General features: G+C 43.6%; 1 protein-coding gene across 2 annotated transcripts in view; it reads left to right on the forward strand.

The window, feature by feature from the left end:
* The window catches only part of SSBP3 (single stranded DNA binding protein 3), a 245,416-nt gene that overhangs the window by 213,647 nt on the left and 15,262 nt on the right, over positions 1–16,507 (forward strand). For both annotated transcript variants that reach the window (XM_032217942.1, XM_032217943.1), the window contains exons 6-9: positions 10,751–10,831; positions 11,589–11,648; positions 14,866–14,932; positions 15,046–15,122. In XM_032217942.1, the coding sequence (XP_032073833.1) occupies positions 10,751–10,831; positions 11,589–11,648; positions 14,866–14,932; positions 15,046–15,122 (285 nt within the window). The remainder of the gene's footprint in view (positions 1–10,750; positions 10,832–11,588; positions 11,649–14,865; positions 14,933–15,045; positions 15,123–16,507) is intronic.

A 16,507-nucleotide genomic window follows, 5' to 3' on the forward strand; every position in this document is an offset into this window, starting at 1 on the left:
ACCCGGAGGAGAGCCTTCCCGGTGGCTGCTCCGACCCTCTGGAACGAACTCCCCGTGGAGATTCGTACCCTCACCACCCTCCAGACCTTCCGCGTAGCCCTTAAAACCTGGCTGTCCCGACAGGCCTGGGGCTAAAGACTTCAACCCCACTCGAATAGTATGACTGTTGCGCTTTTTTTTTAACAATTGTCTTCATGTTTGTAACTTGTTTGTCCTTCCCTCCCCCTGAATTGTGAGCCGCCCTGAGTCCCCTCAGGGAAAAGGGCGGCATACAAATAAAGTAAAATCAAAATCAATTCTTCCAGTTCTGCTCAGTCGCCCCTTCAACCAGCAGGCGGACAGGCCCCAGGACCGTCAGTCCTTTCGGGATAGGGGTCGCCAACCGTATTACTCCAGACGCCCCTTTTGGGGGGATCTGGCTCCCGCCCTTTCAAAAAGTATAAGTGACTGTCAGGAATCAGCTCCCATAGGAGGGCTCCAATTGTTTCACGCCCAGTGGGAGCAGATCACGTCGCACCAGTGGGTATTACAAATGATCTGACTGGGTCTCACCCTAGAATTCCTCTCTCTTCCTCCCCGTCATTTCATCAGGTGTCTGTTCCCCCGTGCCCTGTCAAAAGATCCCTCATGGAACAGGAAATAAGACAGGGAGATCAGGACCATAGAGCCGGTACCTCCTAGTCAGGAGGGGACAGGGTTCTATTCCATCCTGTTTCTGGTCCCCAAAAACTCTGGAGGGGAATCCTAGATTTAAAAAGGCTAAATTATCATGTCACCTATCGGAGGTTCAAGATGCAGTCCCTCCAGTCGATCCTGGTCTGCATCAGGCTGGGAGACATCTTAACCTCCATAGACCTAAAAGAGGCCTACCTCCACGTACCCATCCGCAAGGCCCACTGCAGATACCTGAGGTTCACTTACACCGGTCAGCACTACCAGTACCGGGACATGCCGTTCGGCCTGTCATCAGCCCCCAGGACGTTCACCAAGGTCCTCACAGCAGTAGCGGCGTTCCTCAGGTCACGACCAGTAAGGCTGCACTGCTATTTAGATGATGTGCTCATCCAGTCGTCATCCCCCCCAGCAGGCAGTCGAGGATCTGCAGTACACTATGCAGGTTCTCCCGAGTCACGGCTTTTCCATCAACTTGGAAAAGAGCTATCTTCGCCCCACCACCAGGTTTCAGCATCTAGGGGCCGTCATCGACACCACCGCCTGCCAGGTCTTCCTATCACCAGAGAGGGTGGAGAGCCTCAGGGAGATGGCCGTACAGGTATGGCAGTCTCGTGCGAAGATCGTGCTGCTGTCACAGCTCCTGGGCAAGATGATATTGTGCCTATCCATCGTTCCGTGGGCACGTCTTCACTCTCGTCCCTTCCAGTGGCTCCTGCTGCCCTATCAAAGGGCCAACGAGAGCAGCTCACTGAGGCTCGTTCCGGTCTCTGTGAAAGTGCGTCGCTCGCTCGGATGGTGGTTGTCTCCTGCCCTGAAGAAGGGGTCTCCGTTCAAGGAGCCGACCTGGCTCACCATTACGACAGATGCCAGTCTGTATGGTTGGGGGTCCCACTTCCACAACCAGATAGCTCAGGGTAGGTGGTCCTCGACTGAGGCATCGCACAGCATCAACTGGTTGGAGCTGAGGGCAGTCCGGTTGGCCCTGCTTCAATTTCAGACAGGCATTCAGGGTCATCACGTGCAGGTGCTGATGGACAACGTCGCAACGAAGGCGCACATCAACCGCCAGGGGGGCACGCGGTCCAGGTCCTTGATGTCGGAAGCCGATGACCTAGGTCAGTGGGCAGAGATTCATCTGCTGTCCATACAGGCGGAGCACATCTCCGGCACGGTGAACACCCAGGCAGACTGGCTAAGCAGGACGACTGTCGATCACTCAGAGTGGTGCCTGCACCCACAGCTGTTCCACAGCATAGTTCAGAGGTTCGGTTGCCCCCAGGTAGACCTGTTTGCAACAGCGGCCAACTCTCATCTTCCCAGGTTCTTCACCAGGTTCCACGACCTGAGGGTCGAGGGGGTAAACACTCTTCACTGCCCTTGGCTGAAGGAACTGCTCTGCGCCTTCCCCCGTTGCCTCTTCTTCCCAGAGTCATCAGGAAGATCCTGGCAGAGGCAACGGAAATCCTTCTGGTAGCCCCCTTTTGGCCCAGGAGGACCTGGTTTGCTGATCTGGTGAGTCTGTCCGTCCGAGACCCGTGGCGGATTCCTCCACACAAGATCTCTTTCTGCCAGGGGGCCCTTCTTCATCCAGAGCCCCAGTGGCTACAACTAGCCGTTTGGCACTTGAGAGGGATCTCTTAAGCATAGACAACCTTTCCACCAAGGTGATCAGCACCATTCAGGCATCACGTCGTCCTTCTAAGACTCGGATGTACAACGCCACCTGGAGGGCCTTTGTTTCCTGGTGTTCTTCCAGAGATGTTTCAGCTTCTTCAGCTTCGATTCCTGTCATTCTGGACTTTCTGCAAGACGGCCTTGATAAGGGTTTGGCACCTAACACTCTTCATCATCAGGTTGCAGCGCTCTCCACCATCCTGGCCCCTAAGAGTCACCTTTCTCTCGGCTGTCACCCCATCATTCACAGTTTTCTCAGGGGGGTGACTAACCTGAGTCCCCCGATGGTTCACAGATACCTGACTTGGGACCTTAATGTGGTCTTGCGGGCTCTGGTCGAACCGCCGTTCAAGCCCCTCCATTCGGCCAGCTTGAAACATCTGACCTTTAAGACCGTTTTTCTCATTGCCATCACCTCGGCTAGACGTATCTCTGAGCTGTCCATGAGGATTTGTACTTGTTTCACCAAGACAGGGTGATCCTTCGGCTGTACCCTTCTTTCGTGCCTAAGATTAATTCCTGGTTCCACCGGGCCCAGGAAGTCATCCTCCCTGACTTCTGTCCACATCCGAGGCATCCTTGCGAGGAGCGCTGGCACAAGCTGGATGTTCACAGGACACTACGCAGATACATCAAGCCTTTGCCGAGAGACTTGTCTGCCACTCTGCTTACAATCTCTACAGAAAGGGGAAGCGGAGGACGAAGAAGACGTGGGTAGGGAACTTGCCCTCTCTCCCTCCGACCGGGGTCAACCCTCCATCCACTTCAAACTTTAGAACTTTGTCCTTACTACTGGACTCCGCGGAGGAGAAGCTTCTGAGCGCAAAGACTTTTCTTTCTTTATTATTAACTTATTTATCTCAAAACTGCACCAACTGCCTGACGGCTCAAGAATGGCGCCCACCTTTGTTTGTTGAGTGTAGGAGTGAATGTAGGTATGGATGGTTGAGAGAATGTTCCCACGTGTTTTAAACTTAATTTTTTTAAAATTTTATCTTGTTTTTATTGTATATCTTAATATTTTACTATTAGTGGGGTATGCATGCGGAGAATGTCTGGCTGGTATGTATGAGGGGATTGAGAGTGCAACCTGGAGCCCCCTCCACTGAGTGCAGAAGCAGAAGTGGATGGGGGCCCGGACTCGCCTCTTGTCCCAGAATGTATGATGCGAATGCCCTGCTGGGGATAACGGGGGCTAGGGGACGGGTGGGGGGGTCTACGGTGACGGTGACGGGCCGGAGCATTCCGGTCATGGTTGGGAGAGGCAGGTACGATGGGAGTTTCGGGGCTGGCCATTACCGGGGAAGGAAGGCTCCCTATGTTAAAGTGATCCCTCGTTCCGGCCCTGAAAACTCAACCCAAAGACCAGGTGACAAGAGATGTCAGGGCCCTGGCCTCAGGTTGCTGCTGCTAAATGCCAGATCTGTGATTCAGAAAGCTCCCCTTGTCTCAGACTTAATATTAGACGAGGGGGCAGATCTGGCGTGTATTACTGAGACCTGGGTGGGCCATGAGGGAGGAGTCCCCCTCTCAGAAATGTGCCCAGAAGGGTTTCAGGTGCTGCACCAACCACGATACCAGAAAAGGGGGAGTGGCAGTTGTCATCCGGAAATCATTAGCACCTCGTGGGATCCCTGCTCCGGAGACTGTCGGGTGTGAGTCCCTTCTGGTGAAGCTGGACCTTGGGGGTCAAGTGGCCTTGTTGTTAATGTACCTACCTCCCAGCTGCGTTGCAACAGCCCTGCCTTCACTCCTGGAGTCAGTAGCCGGGCTGGCGGTTGAGTTCCCCAGACTTATTGTACTGGGGGACTTTAACCTGCCATCTCTCAGCGAACGCTCCAATGGGGCGCAGGAGTTCATGGCTTCCATGACAGCCATGGACCTGACCCAGGTAATTCAAGGTCCGACTCATACAGCGGGACACACTCTTGACCTTGTGTTTCTCTCGGAGCAATGGAGATGTGATCTGGAACTGAAGGGCATAAAGACCTTGCCCTTGTCATGGTCAGATCACTTCCTACTGAGGCTTGATTTTCTGAAACTACTGCAGGGAAGGGGAACCAATTAAGTGGTTCTGCCCCAGGCGCCTGATGGATCCATTGAGATTTCAGACAGAGCTTGGGGAGATACCTGACTCCCTTGCCCACAGTCGGTTGGAGTCCTTGGTCGCTGCTTGGAACAGCGCGGCGGCTGGGGCTCTTGATCGGATTGCGCCTTTGCGGCCTCTCCACAGCAGTGGATCCAGGAGGGCCCCTTGGTTTACCAAGGAACTCCGGGAGATGAAGTGCCAAAAGAGACGCCTAAAGCGACGTTGGAGGGCCAGTAAATCTGAATCTGACCGAACACAATTAAGAGCCTTTATTAGGACTTATTTAGTGGCGATTTGGGCGGCAAAATGTACGCATTTCTCCGCTCTCATTGCGTCCTCAGACTCCTGCCTGGCCGCCCTGTTTAGGATAACCCGCTCCCTCCTGAAAGGGAGGGATGCGGGTGAACCCTTGCAGGGAAGAGCCAAGGAATTTGGTCAGTTTCTGTCGGACAAAATCGCTCAGATTCGGATGGACCTGGATTCCACTTGGCCAGTACCTGCAGAGATGCCGAGAGTGGGCCTTGATCGTTACTCCTAAGGAAGTGGACAAGGCCATGGGAGCTGTGAGTACCTCCACCTGTTTACTGGACCAGTGTCCCTCCTGGGTGGTTTCGACCAGCAGGGAGGTTACACGAGGCTGGCTCCAGAGGATTGTTAATACCTCTCTACAGGAGGGGTCTTTCCCACTGCCCTTAAAGGATGCGGTGGTAAGACCCCTCCTTAAGAAGCCTTCTCTGGATCCAGCTATTCTTAAAAATTACCATCCAGTCTCCAACCTCCCTTTTGTAGGGAAGGTTGTTGAGAAGGTGGTGGCCTTTCAGCTCCGATGGTCCTTGGATGAAGCAGATTATCTAGATCCTTTTCAGTTGGGTTTCAGGCCTGGTTATTCCACAAAAACTGCTTTGGTCGCGCTGACCGATGATCTCTGGCGGGCCAGGGATAGAGGATATTCCTCTATCCTGGTGCTTCTTGACCTCTCAGTGGCCTTCGATACCATCGACCATGGTATCCTTCTGCGACGAGAAGTGGGAGTGGGAGGCACCGTGTTATGGTGGTTCTCCTCTTACCTCTCGGATAGGTCGCAGTCGGTGTTGGTTGGAGGACAGAGGTCGACCCCTAGGCCCCTAAAATATGGGGTGCCTCAGGGCTCGGTCCTGTCCCCCCTCCTATTTAACATCTACATGAAGCCGCTGGGTGAGATCATTCGGCGGCACGGGATCAAATATCATCAATACGCGGATGATACCCAGTTGTATCTGTCCGCCCCGTGCCAACTCAGCAAAGCGGTAGAAGTGATGTGCCAGTGCCTGGAGGCTGTCAGGATCTAGATGGGAGTAAACAAGCTGGCACTCAATCCAGACAAGACCGAGTGGCTATTGATGTTGCCTCCCAAGAACGGACCAGATATTCCATCTCTTAGCCTGGGGGGTGAAACTCTTCACCCCTCAGAGAGGGTCTGCAACTTGGGTGTCCTCCTGGATTCTCAGCTGACATTAGAATACCACCTGTCGGCTGAGTATGGTGTGTTTTAAATCTATGTTTTTAATAATAATAATAATAATTATTATTATTATTATTATTATTATTATTATTATTATTTTGAAATCTAAATTGAATGGTGGAAATACAATCAAGGCCATAAATACCTGGGCAATACCAGTTATAAGATACACAGCTGGTATAGTTAACTGGACACAAGCTGATTTGGACATTTTGGACCGAAAAACCAGGAAACTAATGACAATGCACTACAGTTTACATCCACGTGGTGATACTGATAGACTGTACCTGCCCCGAAAATCAGGTGGCAGAGGATTATTACAAGTGAAGCAAACAGTTGAAGAAGAAAAACATGCCCTGGCTGATTATTTAAAAGAAACTCAAGAACATCTATTAATCGAAGTAAAGAACAAAAATCTACTGAAGGCCCAAGAGACAAAAGAAGAATACAGAAAAGATGTGGCCAATTTCTGGAAAAAATAAAAGATAAAGTGGACAGTGAACAAACTTGGTTATGGTACATTAAAGGTACATTAAAGAAAGAAACAGAGTCACTAATCCTGGCTGCGCAAGAACAAGCTATCCGCACAAATGCCATTAAGGCCAAAATCAAAAAATCCTCTGATGATGCCAAATGCAGACTTTGCAAAGAAGCTGATGAAGCTGTTGATCACATACTCAGCTGCTGTAAAAAAATCGCGCAGACTGATTATAAATTGCGGCACAATTCAGTAGCACAAATGATCCATTGGAATTTGTGCAAAAATTATAATATTAAAACAGCAACAAACTGGTGGGAACATCAGCCTGAAAAAGTCACCGAAAATCAGATGGTCAAGATCTTGTGGGATTTCCATATACAAACGGACAAAATACTGGCGCATAATATACCAGACATCACACTGGTTGAGAAAAATAAGGTCACAATCATAGACATTGCAATACCAGGTGATAGCAGGGTCGCCGAGAAGAAACATGAAAAAATCGCAAAATACCAGGACTTAAAAATCGAAATTCAACGACTATGGCACAAACCAGCAGTGGTAATTCCAGTGGCAATTGGCACACTGGGTGCTATTCCAAAAGCACTGGAATTACATTTAAAACAGTTAAAAATTGACAAAATCACCATCAGTCAAATGCTTAAAAGGCGCACTGCTTAGATCTGCACGCATATTAGGAAAATACGTTACGACGTCCTAGGCCCCTGGGTGGAGCCCGACTAGTAACCAATGCCAAATCCGGCGAAACAACTGGCCGCTGTGATACAATTGTATAATAATAATAATAATAATAATAATAATAATAATAATAATAATAATAATAATAACTGGACACAAGCTGATTTGGACCTTTTGGACCAAAAAACCAGGAAACTAATGACAATGCACTACAGTTTACATCCACGTGGTGATACTGATAGACTATATCTGCCCCGAAAATCAGGTGGCAGAGGATTATTACAAGTGAAGCAAACAGTTGAAGAAGAAAAACATGCACTGGCTGATTATTTAAAAGAAAGTCAAGAACATCTATTAATCGAAGTAAAGAACAAAATCTACTGAAGGCCCAACAGACAAAACAAGAATACAGAAAAGATGTGATAAAATCAAGAATGGAGAGTTGGCAGAACAAAGCACTGCATGGTCAATTTCTGGAAAAAATAAAAGATAAAGTGGACAGTGAACAAACTTGGTTATGGTTAACAACAGGTACATTAAAGAAAGAAACAGAGTCACTACTCCTGGCTGCGCAAGAACAAGCTATCCGCACAAATGCCATTAAGGCCAAAATCGAAAAATCCTCTGATGATGCCAAATGCAGACTTTGCAAAGAAGCTGATGAAACTGTTGATCACATACTCAGCTGCTGTAAAAAAATCGCGCAGACTGATTATAAATTGCGGCACAATTCAGTAGCACAAATGATCCATTGGAATTTGTGCAAAAATTTTAATATTAAAACAGCAACAAACTGGTGGGAACATCAGCCTGAAAAAGTCACCGAAAATCAGATGGTCAAGATCTTGTGGGATTTCCGTATACAAACCGACAAAATACTGGCGCATAATACACCAGACATCACACTGGTTGAGAAAAATAAGGTCACAATCATAGACATCGCAATACCAGGTGATAGCAGGGTCGCCGAGAAGGAACATGAAAAAATCACAAGATACCAGGACTTAAAAATCAAAATTCAACGACTATGGCACAAACCAGCAGAGATAATTCCAGTGGTAATTGGCACACTGGGTGCTATTCCAAAAGCACTAGAATTACATTTAAAACAGTTAAAAATTGACAAAATCACCATCAGTCAAATGCAAAAAGCCGCACTGCTTGGATCTGCACGCATATTACGAAAATACGTTACGACGTCCTAGGCCCCTGGGTGGAGCCCGACTAGTAACCAATGCCAAATCCGGCGAAACAACTGGCCGCTGTGATACAATTGTACAACAACAATAATAATAATAATAATAATAATGCCATAAATACCTGGGCAATACCAATTATAAGATACACAGCTGGTATAGTTAACTGGACACAAGCTGATTGTGGGATTTCCATATACAAACGGACAAAATACTGGCGCATAATACACCAGACATCACACTGGTTGAGGAAAATAAGGTCACAATCATAGACATCGCAATACCAGGTGATAGCAGGGTCGCCGAGAAGGAACATGAAAAAAATCGCAAAATACCAGGACTTAAAAATCGAAATTCAATGACTATGGCACAAACCAGCAGTGGTAATTCCAGTGGTAATTGGCACACTGGGTGCTATTCCAAAAGCACTGGAATTACCTTTGAAACAGTTAAAAATTGACAAAATCACCATCAGTCAAATGCAAAAAGCTACACTGCTTGGATCTGCATGCATATTACGAAAATATGTTACGACGTCCTAGGCCCCTAGGTGGGGCCCAACTAGTAACCAGTGCCAAATCCGGCGAAACAACTGGCCGCTGTGATACAATTGTATAATAATAATAACAACAAAACAACAACAACAACAACAACAACAACTGATGTCTGTATGGAACAACTTTTGGGAATAGGTTAGCTGAAAAGTGAATGTTTCAAGTATTTTTTTCTGTGCAAGTGAAGGAAAAAGATTGTTAAGTGTCTGTGGAGATTCTCAAACATTCATGGTGACCTACAAAGTCCCTTCCAACTGTACTAATCTGTTAACATCAGATCATGGTTATTCCAAAGGTGTTTTTTCCCAAAAAGCAACTGGACTTCCTTGGTGTTTTCCCCCATTTGAAAACGTTTTGCTTTTCATCCAAGAATTGAAGAAGCTTCTTGGATGAAACATTTGCAAAGGGGAAAAAACAAGAATGTCCAATTGCATTTTGGAAAAAGCACCTTTGGGACAAGAAAGGGGGTTGTTTTATTCCAGATAGAAAGTGGGTTGGGTTGATCGGGGTGGAAGAGTATGGCAAAAGAGCCAAGGACATTGGCCGTTAATGGGGAGGGGAGGCAGTCCTGAGACGTTTGGGGCAGGGAGGGGCTATTATATGCCATATTGGGAACAGCCAAAATGAGGAAGAGGCCATTGCAGGTCAGCTTTTTCTTACTTGCTCCATCTGGATTCTGTTTTATCTGATACTCAGAACAACCAAAGTATCCCACGGTTCCTTTTTGCTAAAGCATGCCTGGCTTTAGGTAGCTTGACACAATGGGCTTGTTTTCAGTCGAAAGAAATGTCTTCCCCATTTGTTGGACATATCTATTTTGAATGTAGAGACATATTTTAAAACGCCTGTTCATTTGCTACTGTTGCTGTAGATTTCTAGATTGGAAGTAATCTGAAGCAGAAGAAATACATTTAGACACCCTCTCTCTTTGTTTTTTTAAACTCCCGTGAGCTGTGTGGCGGGTGAAAATAAAATGCTAATTTACTATGATAGGATTATGAGTGAACAAATTGTTTTGCCCATTTCTCAGATATTTAAACAAATGCATTTACTGGTGATCCAATACTGAGGAAAAGTGAGACTTTTCTGTAGATATTATTTTCAGATAGAAAAAACGTGTGGTCCAACCCTGCATCACGATTCATACCATCAAACAAATTTGCTGCATGTTGGGCTTATGCAAAATGTCTGATTAACATAGCTTGGGAAAAACATGTTTTAATGCAGGAAGATACCAGGACAGATTTGGTAGACATGCTGTATTTCTGTGATGCCATGTGTGCTGTTTTTAGTGAGTCTAGACAAGGGAATATTTAAAGTATTTTGGAAGATATTGTTTTAATTGAGATCACAGTTTGTATTTAGTAAGGTATGGCAATAAAAATGTCTGCTCACCAATTATGTGTGGCTACACCTTGTATGTATTTTAAGCTGTCCATGAACAGTGGAACATCAACATTGGACCAAGTGACAAAGCAACAGAATGTTCATTAATGGTTTCTAATCCAGATATTGCAATTACCAAAGAAACCCATTCGATGCATTACTCAGAATCCTAAGAGAAATGGCTAAATAATAATGTTCGCTTGTTGTTTGCTATCCGATGTCAGCACTATTAGAAGAATTTCAGTGGCATTTTCAAGAATGATGTGCAATTACGGGGACTAATACTGAATTGTTCATTATGGCCCAAATCCTGTTTCTCTCTTTTCCTTTCTTTATAATCTAAAAGCTCTTCTGATGTGCTTAGCCGTTCTTCTTCAGTTAGTAAAACATAGAAACAAACTATTTGTTTGGTAAGATTTATCATCTCATTAAGCCAACTCTTTTCTTGCATATGGATGTATCTGATCTATAACCACCTTTTATTCCATCTTACAGGGACCGCCTGGCTCTCAGCCCTCGCCACACGCACAGCCTCCACCTCACAACCCCAACAGCATGATGGGACCGCACAGTCAGGTAAAACCTTGAATCTGGTGATATGTGTGTTCTGAGTGAAACTTTTTAGCATGTAGGGGTTCTTCTCTTCCGTTAAGTTCATTATATGTGGCTCCGGGATCATTCTAGTAACTTTGCAGATTTATTTCTACTCAAGCTCTGGGGCCCAAATGCTTATTTCATTCCGTCTCCATGAAGATGTCTGCTTTTTTCTGGGTTGAACTTGTTTTATTGATATCAGTTTAGGAAACAGCTTTTCATTTCACGGATGCTAATTTACATGCAAATATAATTTTTACTCTTTTTTTTCCTAAATATGGTTTAAGAACATGTTTTCACAACCTGCCATTGGAATATTTTATACTCAACCCTTCTTAAGCCTCATTTTCATTTAACAAACTCTGTAAAAAATATCCAGTACAGACGTTTTGGGTTATTTTTAACAGCTGAATCTCCAACTGCCAAAGTTTAAAATCTATACACACAACACATACACACCAGAGATTTTGAAACAAAATACTTACCAACAGGAGTTTTTCTTTTGTTTAATCTGCTCTTGTATATATTTGTCAAATTATAAGTTGCATGGAATGCAGGATGTTGAATTTATTATTGGGTTGGTTTAGACTCTACCTCAAAAATACTTAATGAAATGTATGTGTGTCTGTAGTGTGTGTGAGGGAGTCATTTTTCATGTGCATGTACAAATGAGAGTGCAAAATGTTGACTTCCACTTTTAAACATTCATTGCCACTCAACTATTTTTATATGCTTACAGCCTTTTATGTCACCGAGATACGCAGGAGGCCCACGGCCCCCCATTAGAATGGGAAACCAGGTACTGTATTAGCCTTAAGTCCAGATAACGTTTTACAGTACTACAGGTAGTCCTCGACTTACAACCATTCGTTTAGTGACCGTTATGACTATTTTTCACACTTACGACCATTGCCGCATCCCCATGGTCATGTGAACACAATTTGGACGCTTGACAACTGGCTTATATTTATGACAATTGCAGTGTCCCAGGGTCATGTGATCACCTCCTGACAAGGAAAGCCAAAAGGGGAAGCACTTAACAACTGTGCCACTAACTTAACAAATGCAGTGATTCACTTAACAACTATGGCAAGAAAAGTTATAAAATGGGGCAAAATTCACTTAACAACTGTCTTGCTTACAATGGAAATTTTGGGCTTCGTTGTGGTTATAAGTCAAGGACTACATGTATTCAGATAGAGATACATATACACAGGAGGAAAGAAACAAGCTTTGATAAAATATCTACCTATTCTTACACTAAGCATGTTTATTGCAGATGAAGTTTTGCTAGCAGAAATAAAATCTGTAGGTCTAAAAAAAACACCTCATGTAGCTTAGAATATAAAAAGAGTACTGTACATAGCCAAATTCTTTATTGGATTCATGCAAACGAGATTATAAAAGAAATACAGAAAACTGCCTTGGTCACAGAAAATATTTATACTTCCATTTTTCTAGGGCTCTTTCTTTAAGATAATAACACAACAAACAGAAGTAAAATCTGTTTTAAAATTGTTCTAAGAGACTAGAGCACAAATATAGCATTTTGTTTTGCATAGGGGCTATAAATTCATATGGGAATAGCTTCCCACTATTCCTTCCCAGTGACAGGTATCAGAAGCTATTGAAAGAGTTATACAACATATACTCCGGTCATGTGCACCTTTCAAAAATGTTGTGGTTATAGGAACAAGCCATCTTCTAAATACGTCTTCCGCATGTTTTCAAAATTAAATATTCTTAGTTACATTGAACATGTTGAAGTTGTTTTCCTAAGATTTGTGATTTGAACACTCTTGCTACTTAAAACAAGGGTGAAGGAAGGGGCGTTCACAGGAAATGTGCTTGCCAGTAGTAGTTGACATCAGAATAAAACATTTCTATTTTGTGCTGTCTGCTGTGAACATAACATGAGGTAAACTGTTTTCTTCAATGAATATGTAATAATGATATTAATAAACTTAGTATTCTTTGAGAGATAGCTGTAAAAATAATTTAATATGGATCTCTCAAATATTTAATTGTAGATTAATCTGTTTAAATATATAAATGAATCAGTGAATAAATTGGTTAGATTTAAATATGTGTGAATCCTGTGAAACTCTTCAACAGAGCTTGCCTCTGAAAAATAAGTAAGGGAGCATAAAACACCATAATTTATTCAAAGGTAAAGCTACAATTCAGTGTAGTCTACTAAGGATACTGTCTTTAGTGGAATTTTCCTTCCCATTGGTAAGAACCAAAATGTCCTACAATATAGTTATTCCTTGACTTACAACCATTAATTTAGTGTCCATTCAAAGTTACAACAGCACTGAAAAAATTGACTTATGACCAGTTTTCACACTTACAACTGTTGCAGCATTCCTGTGGTCACATGATCAAAATTCAGACACTTGGCAACTGGCATGTATTTCTGACAGTTGCAGTGTCCCAGGGTCACATGATTGCCATTTGTTAGCTTCCCAGCTGGCTTCCAACAGGCAAATGCGGGAAGCCAGATTCACTTAACCAAATGATTTACTTAACAATTGCAGCAATTTACTTAAAAACTGTGGCAGAAAAGGCCGTAAAAGGGGGCATAACTCACTTAATGACTGCCTTGCTTAGCCACAGAAATTTGGGGCTCAGTTGTCATCATAAGTCCAGGACAACCTATGTATGTCCTTAATTCAGGCAATCAAATGCCCTTCACTTATCTTTGGACTACGATTCCCATCAGCTACAAGCAATCGAAAGGGAAGCTATATATTTCATGCCACCTGTCTGTAATTGCTGACAATGCAGCAATCAGAGTCAATCTTTTTCCTTTCGTTTTATTTTTAATTTAGTTTTATTTATTTACTTTAATCCCAAGCCTTTTGTCACTAGGTCATGGATAAGGGAATGATATTTGTTGGCAGTGAAAAGAGACTAGACAAAGCTAAGGAAAAGAAGGCAGGGTAAAACAAGTAATTGCTCCAAGGAAAATTGTGCTAGGAAGAATAAATATACAATTTACAAAGAGCTGGCATATTAAAAGAGAGAGGGAGGGAAATGTTTTCAATATGGTCTTCCTGCTGTTCAGAGTTGAAAATGAACTCTGCTACTTAAAAATAATTCTCTGCTTGCCTCATATATTGGGGAAACAAATACAATAAATACATAAGAGACAGAGGATGGGTCTGCCTATTCCTCTTTGAAATAGGAATAGGTGTCTGCAATATTTATCAGTCATGTTCCCTTCTGGTCCAAACTGAGTTGAAAGTGTTATTTATCCATGCTAAAATGTTGTCATTTGATCCAGGGAAAATTGTAGTTAAAAATTCTAACTAGAAGGCTTCTGGATTCCCCTTAGCATATGGATAATCACACATTAGTGCTCTACAAATTGATTTTCTGGAAAGCCTATATAACAATGAACAAGTTGGAGCTTGGAAGTGGAAGTTTCCTGAATTGTGCATACTATCTAAATTTCAAGCTAAATTATTTGATCGAAGACTGTTAATTGTTAAAAGCACTTTGGAACCCACTTCTGAAAAAGAAGGCTTCCTAAGCGTGCTCTTTGCGATTTCCCTATAATTATTTCTTCTAACTTAGTACCCAAGTATGTCCATATATAATCCACTGCATACTTAGAGCAAATTCTGAAAGCAGAATTTATCATTTATGAAGTTCCTGAACAGAACCAATTTCTTTTAGAAGGGAGACTAATAACTGGACAGATTTTCTTAACTGAGTGATAGTTTTTGCTATGTGTTCATCAGTAGCGTCTGTAAATACTAACTGATATTTGAGTTCCCAAGGAAAGGGCATTTTCTCCAAATGCAGGTTGCACATCTCCATGTGAAATAGATATGTATGTTATGAAGTCACTTCAGTCCAAAATAGAAATTAATATGGAACTAGTTAAATACATTTACTGAGGCCCAATTATCTATCTGTAGCTCTAGTTAATGTAGGAAAAGCAGGGTGTTAACTGTTTTAGGTAGCCATAATTTAGATTTTGTCAGCTTTGTTTCTCTCTTTCGTAGCCTCCAGGAGGTGTTCCTGGTACACAACCATTGCTGCCCAACTCCATGGACCCTACACGGCAACAAGGTAACATATGTTGAGGCTCCCTTCAGAAATTCCTTCAATGGGCCTTTCCTTCTGCTCCTTGTTTATTTCTCCGTAATACTCCATAACATCTTCCTGTCTGTTTCTCTCACTAGGGCATCCCAACATGGGTGGGCCGATGCAAAGGATGAATCCTCCTCGAGGAATGGGACCGATGGGCCCAGGTCCACAGGTAAAAACCTGGGCAGAGACAACTTCCTCTCCTGTCCAGTGCCAAGCGTTAGGCATGCTACTTTGTGAAGTTTGTAAGCAAAACATCATAAAAGCAGCCTCTGGGGGCTCTTCCATTCCTTCTAAGACCTTTTCTCTCTACCATTAGCGGTAATGCATTTTACATTAGTGTGTTTACATATGTCTGGAAAAATCCCACCTTCCCACATTTAGTTAGGGCTTCAAAAAAAAATTATCATTCCCCATCACGTACTTCACGCAACCACCTATTCCCCACCTTTGGGTTTTTTTGTTTTTTAGTCTAGGCCAACAACCTCAATTTCATCAAGTTTTTCCCACTCGGGGAATGATAATCTTAACGTAAAATGGGAAGAGAGGAGGCTGCAGATAGAATGCTGTATGTATTTCAGTTGAATTCATGTTAATAATTAAATTTGCTGCAGTCTCGTCTGTTTTGATTTACCTCTTTATAGCAGGAGCAGACACATAGACCCTACTCAGCAAGCCTTCCCCCTCTCCCCCCACCACACTACCTTTTTTTTAAAAATCACATACTTCACCTTCGCAACATTCTAGACAGGAAATGAAGGAAGATAAAGGAAGAGTAGGTGGTTTGAAGTAATACTCGTCGTAACCAGACCTTCATTTTTGCTTTCTAGAGTTTTGATTGAAACTTAGATAGGTTTCTAAGATGCCTACAGAGCTCTTGCTCAGAGATAAAAATTTGCAGTATGCTTATTTTTGCCCCCAGGATTGTCTTAGGGATAAATCAGGCCAACAGTTTCCAGATCCATGAGACAGACTTTCAGAGGTTAAAGTCGTTTGCAGAAAAGATGTGAAAGTTCTCTTCACTCATTAAGTCCATTTTTTGCTTGGCTATTCCAAGTAACTGAGTAGCCTGTTAATTCATTGTTGTCTTATGAGAGTGATACAAACCTCTTCTTTCATAAGCTTGCTGCTTCTTGAGGCTCTGTCCTGCCATCTTCTTGTTCTCTTAGCTTCTTCCTCCGCCAAGCTGAATCATCGGCCTTTCCTTGTCACGTGACATTTTCAGGCAGGTTTTTTTGGGGGGGGGGGGTTGAAGTTACAAAACCGACTTCACCGGTCAAGGTGAAGTCATTTGGTAGCATTCAGTTAAGGGATGACAAGAATTTCAGAGCCATATTTATGTTCTCCTGCATTTGCAGCCAGGGGCAGAGGCATGCTAAAATCATCTTCACTGTATAGGTTGGAGACAAGAGGTCCGAGTTCCAAACATGCTTACATATGTTGCCCATCAGTGCCATTGCAGAGGAACACTTAAGGAGGCCTCATTAGAGCCAGCAATCAAAATACATGTTGCTCCTATAATTTTATTTTGTGTGTAAGAGGGAGAGAAATGAAAGA

The sequence above is a fragment of the Thamnophis elegans genome, chromosome 5 (genome assembly GCF_009769535.1).
Source record: "Thamnophis elegans isolate rThaEle1 chromosome 5, rThaEle1.pri, whole genome shotgun sequence".
Lineage (NCBI taxonomy): Eukaryota > Metazoa > Chordata > Lepidosauria > Squamata > Colubridae > Thamnophis > Thamnophis elegans.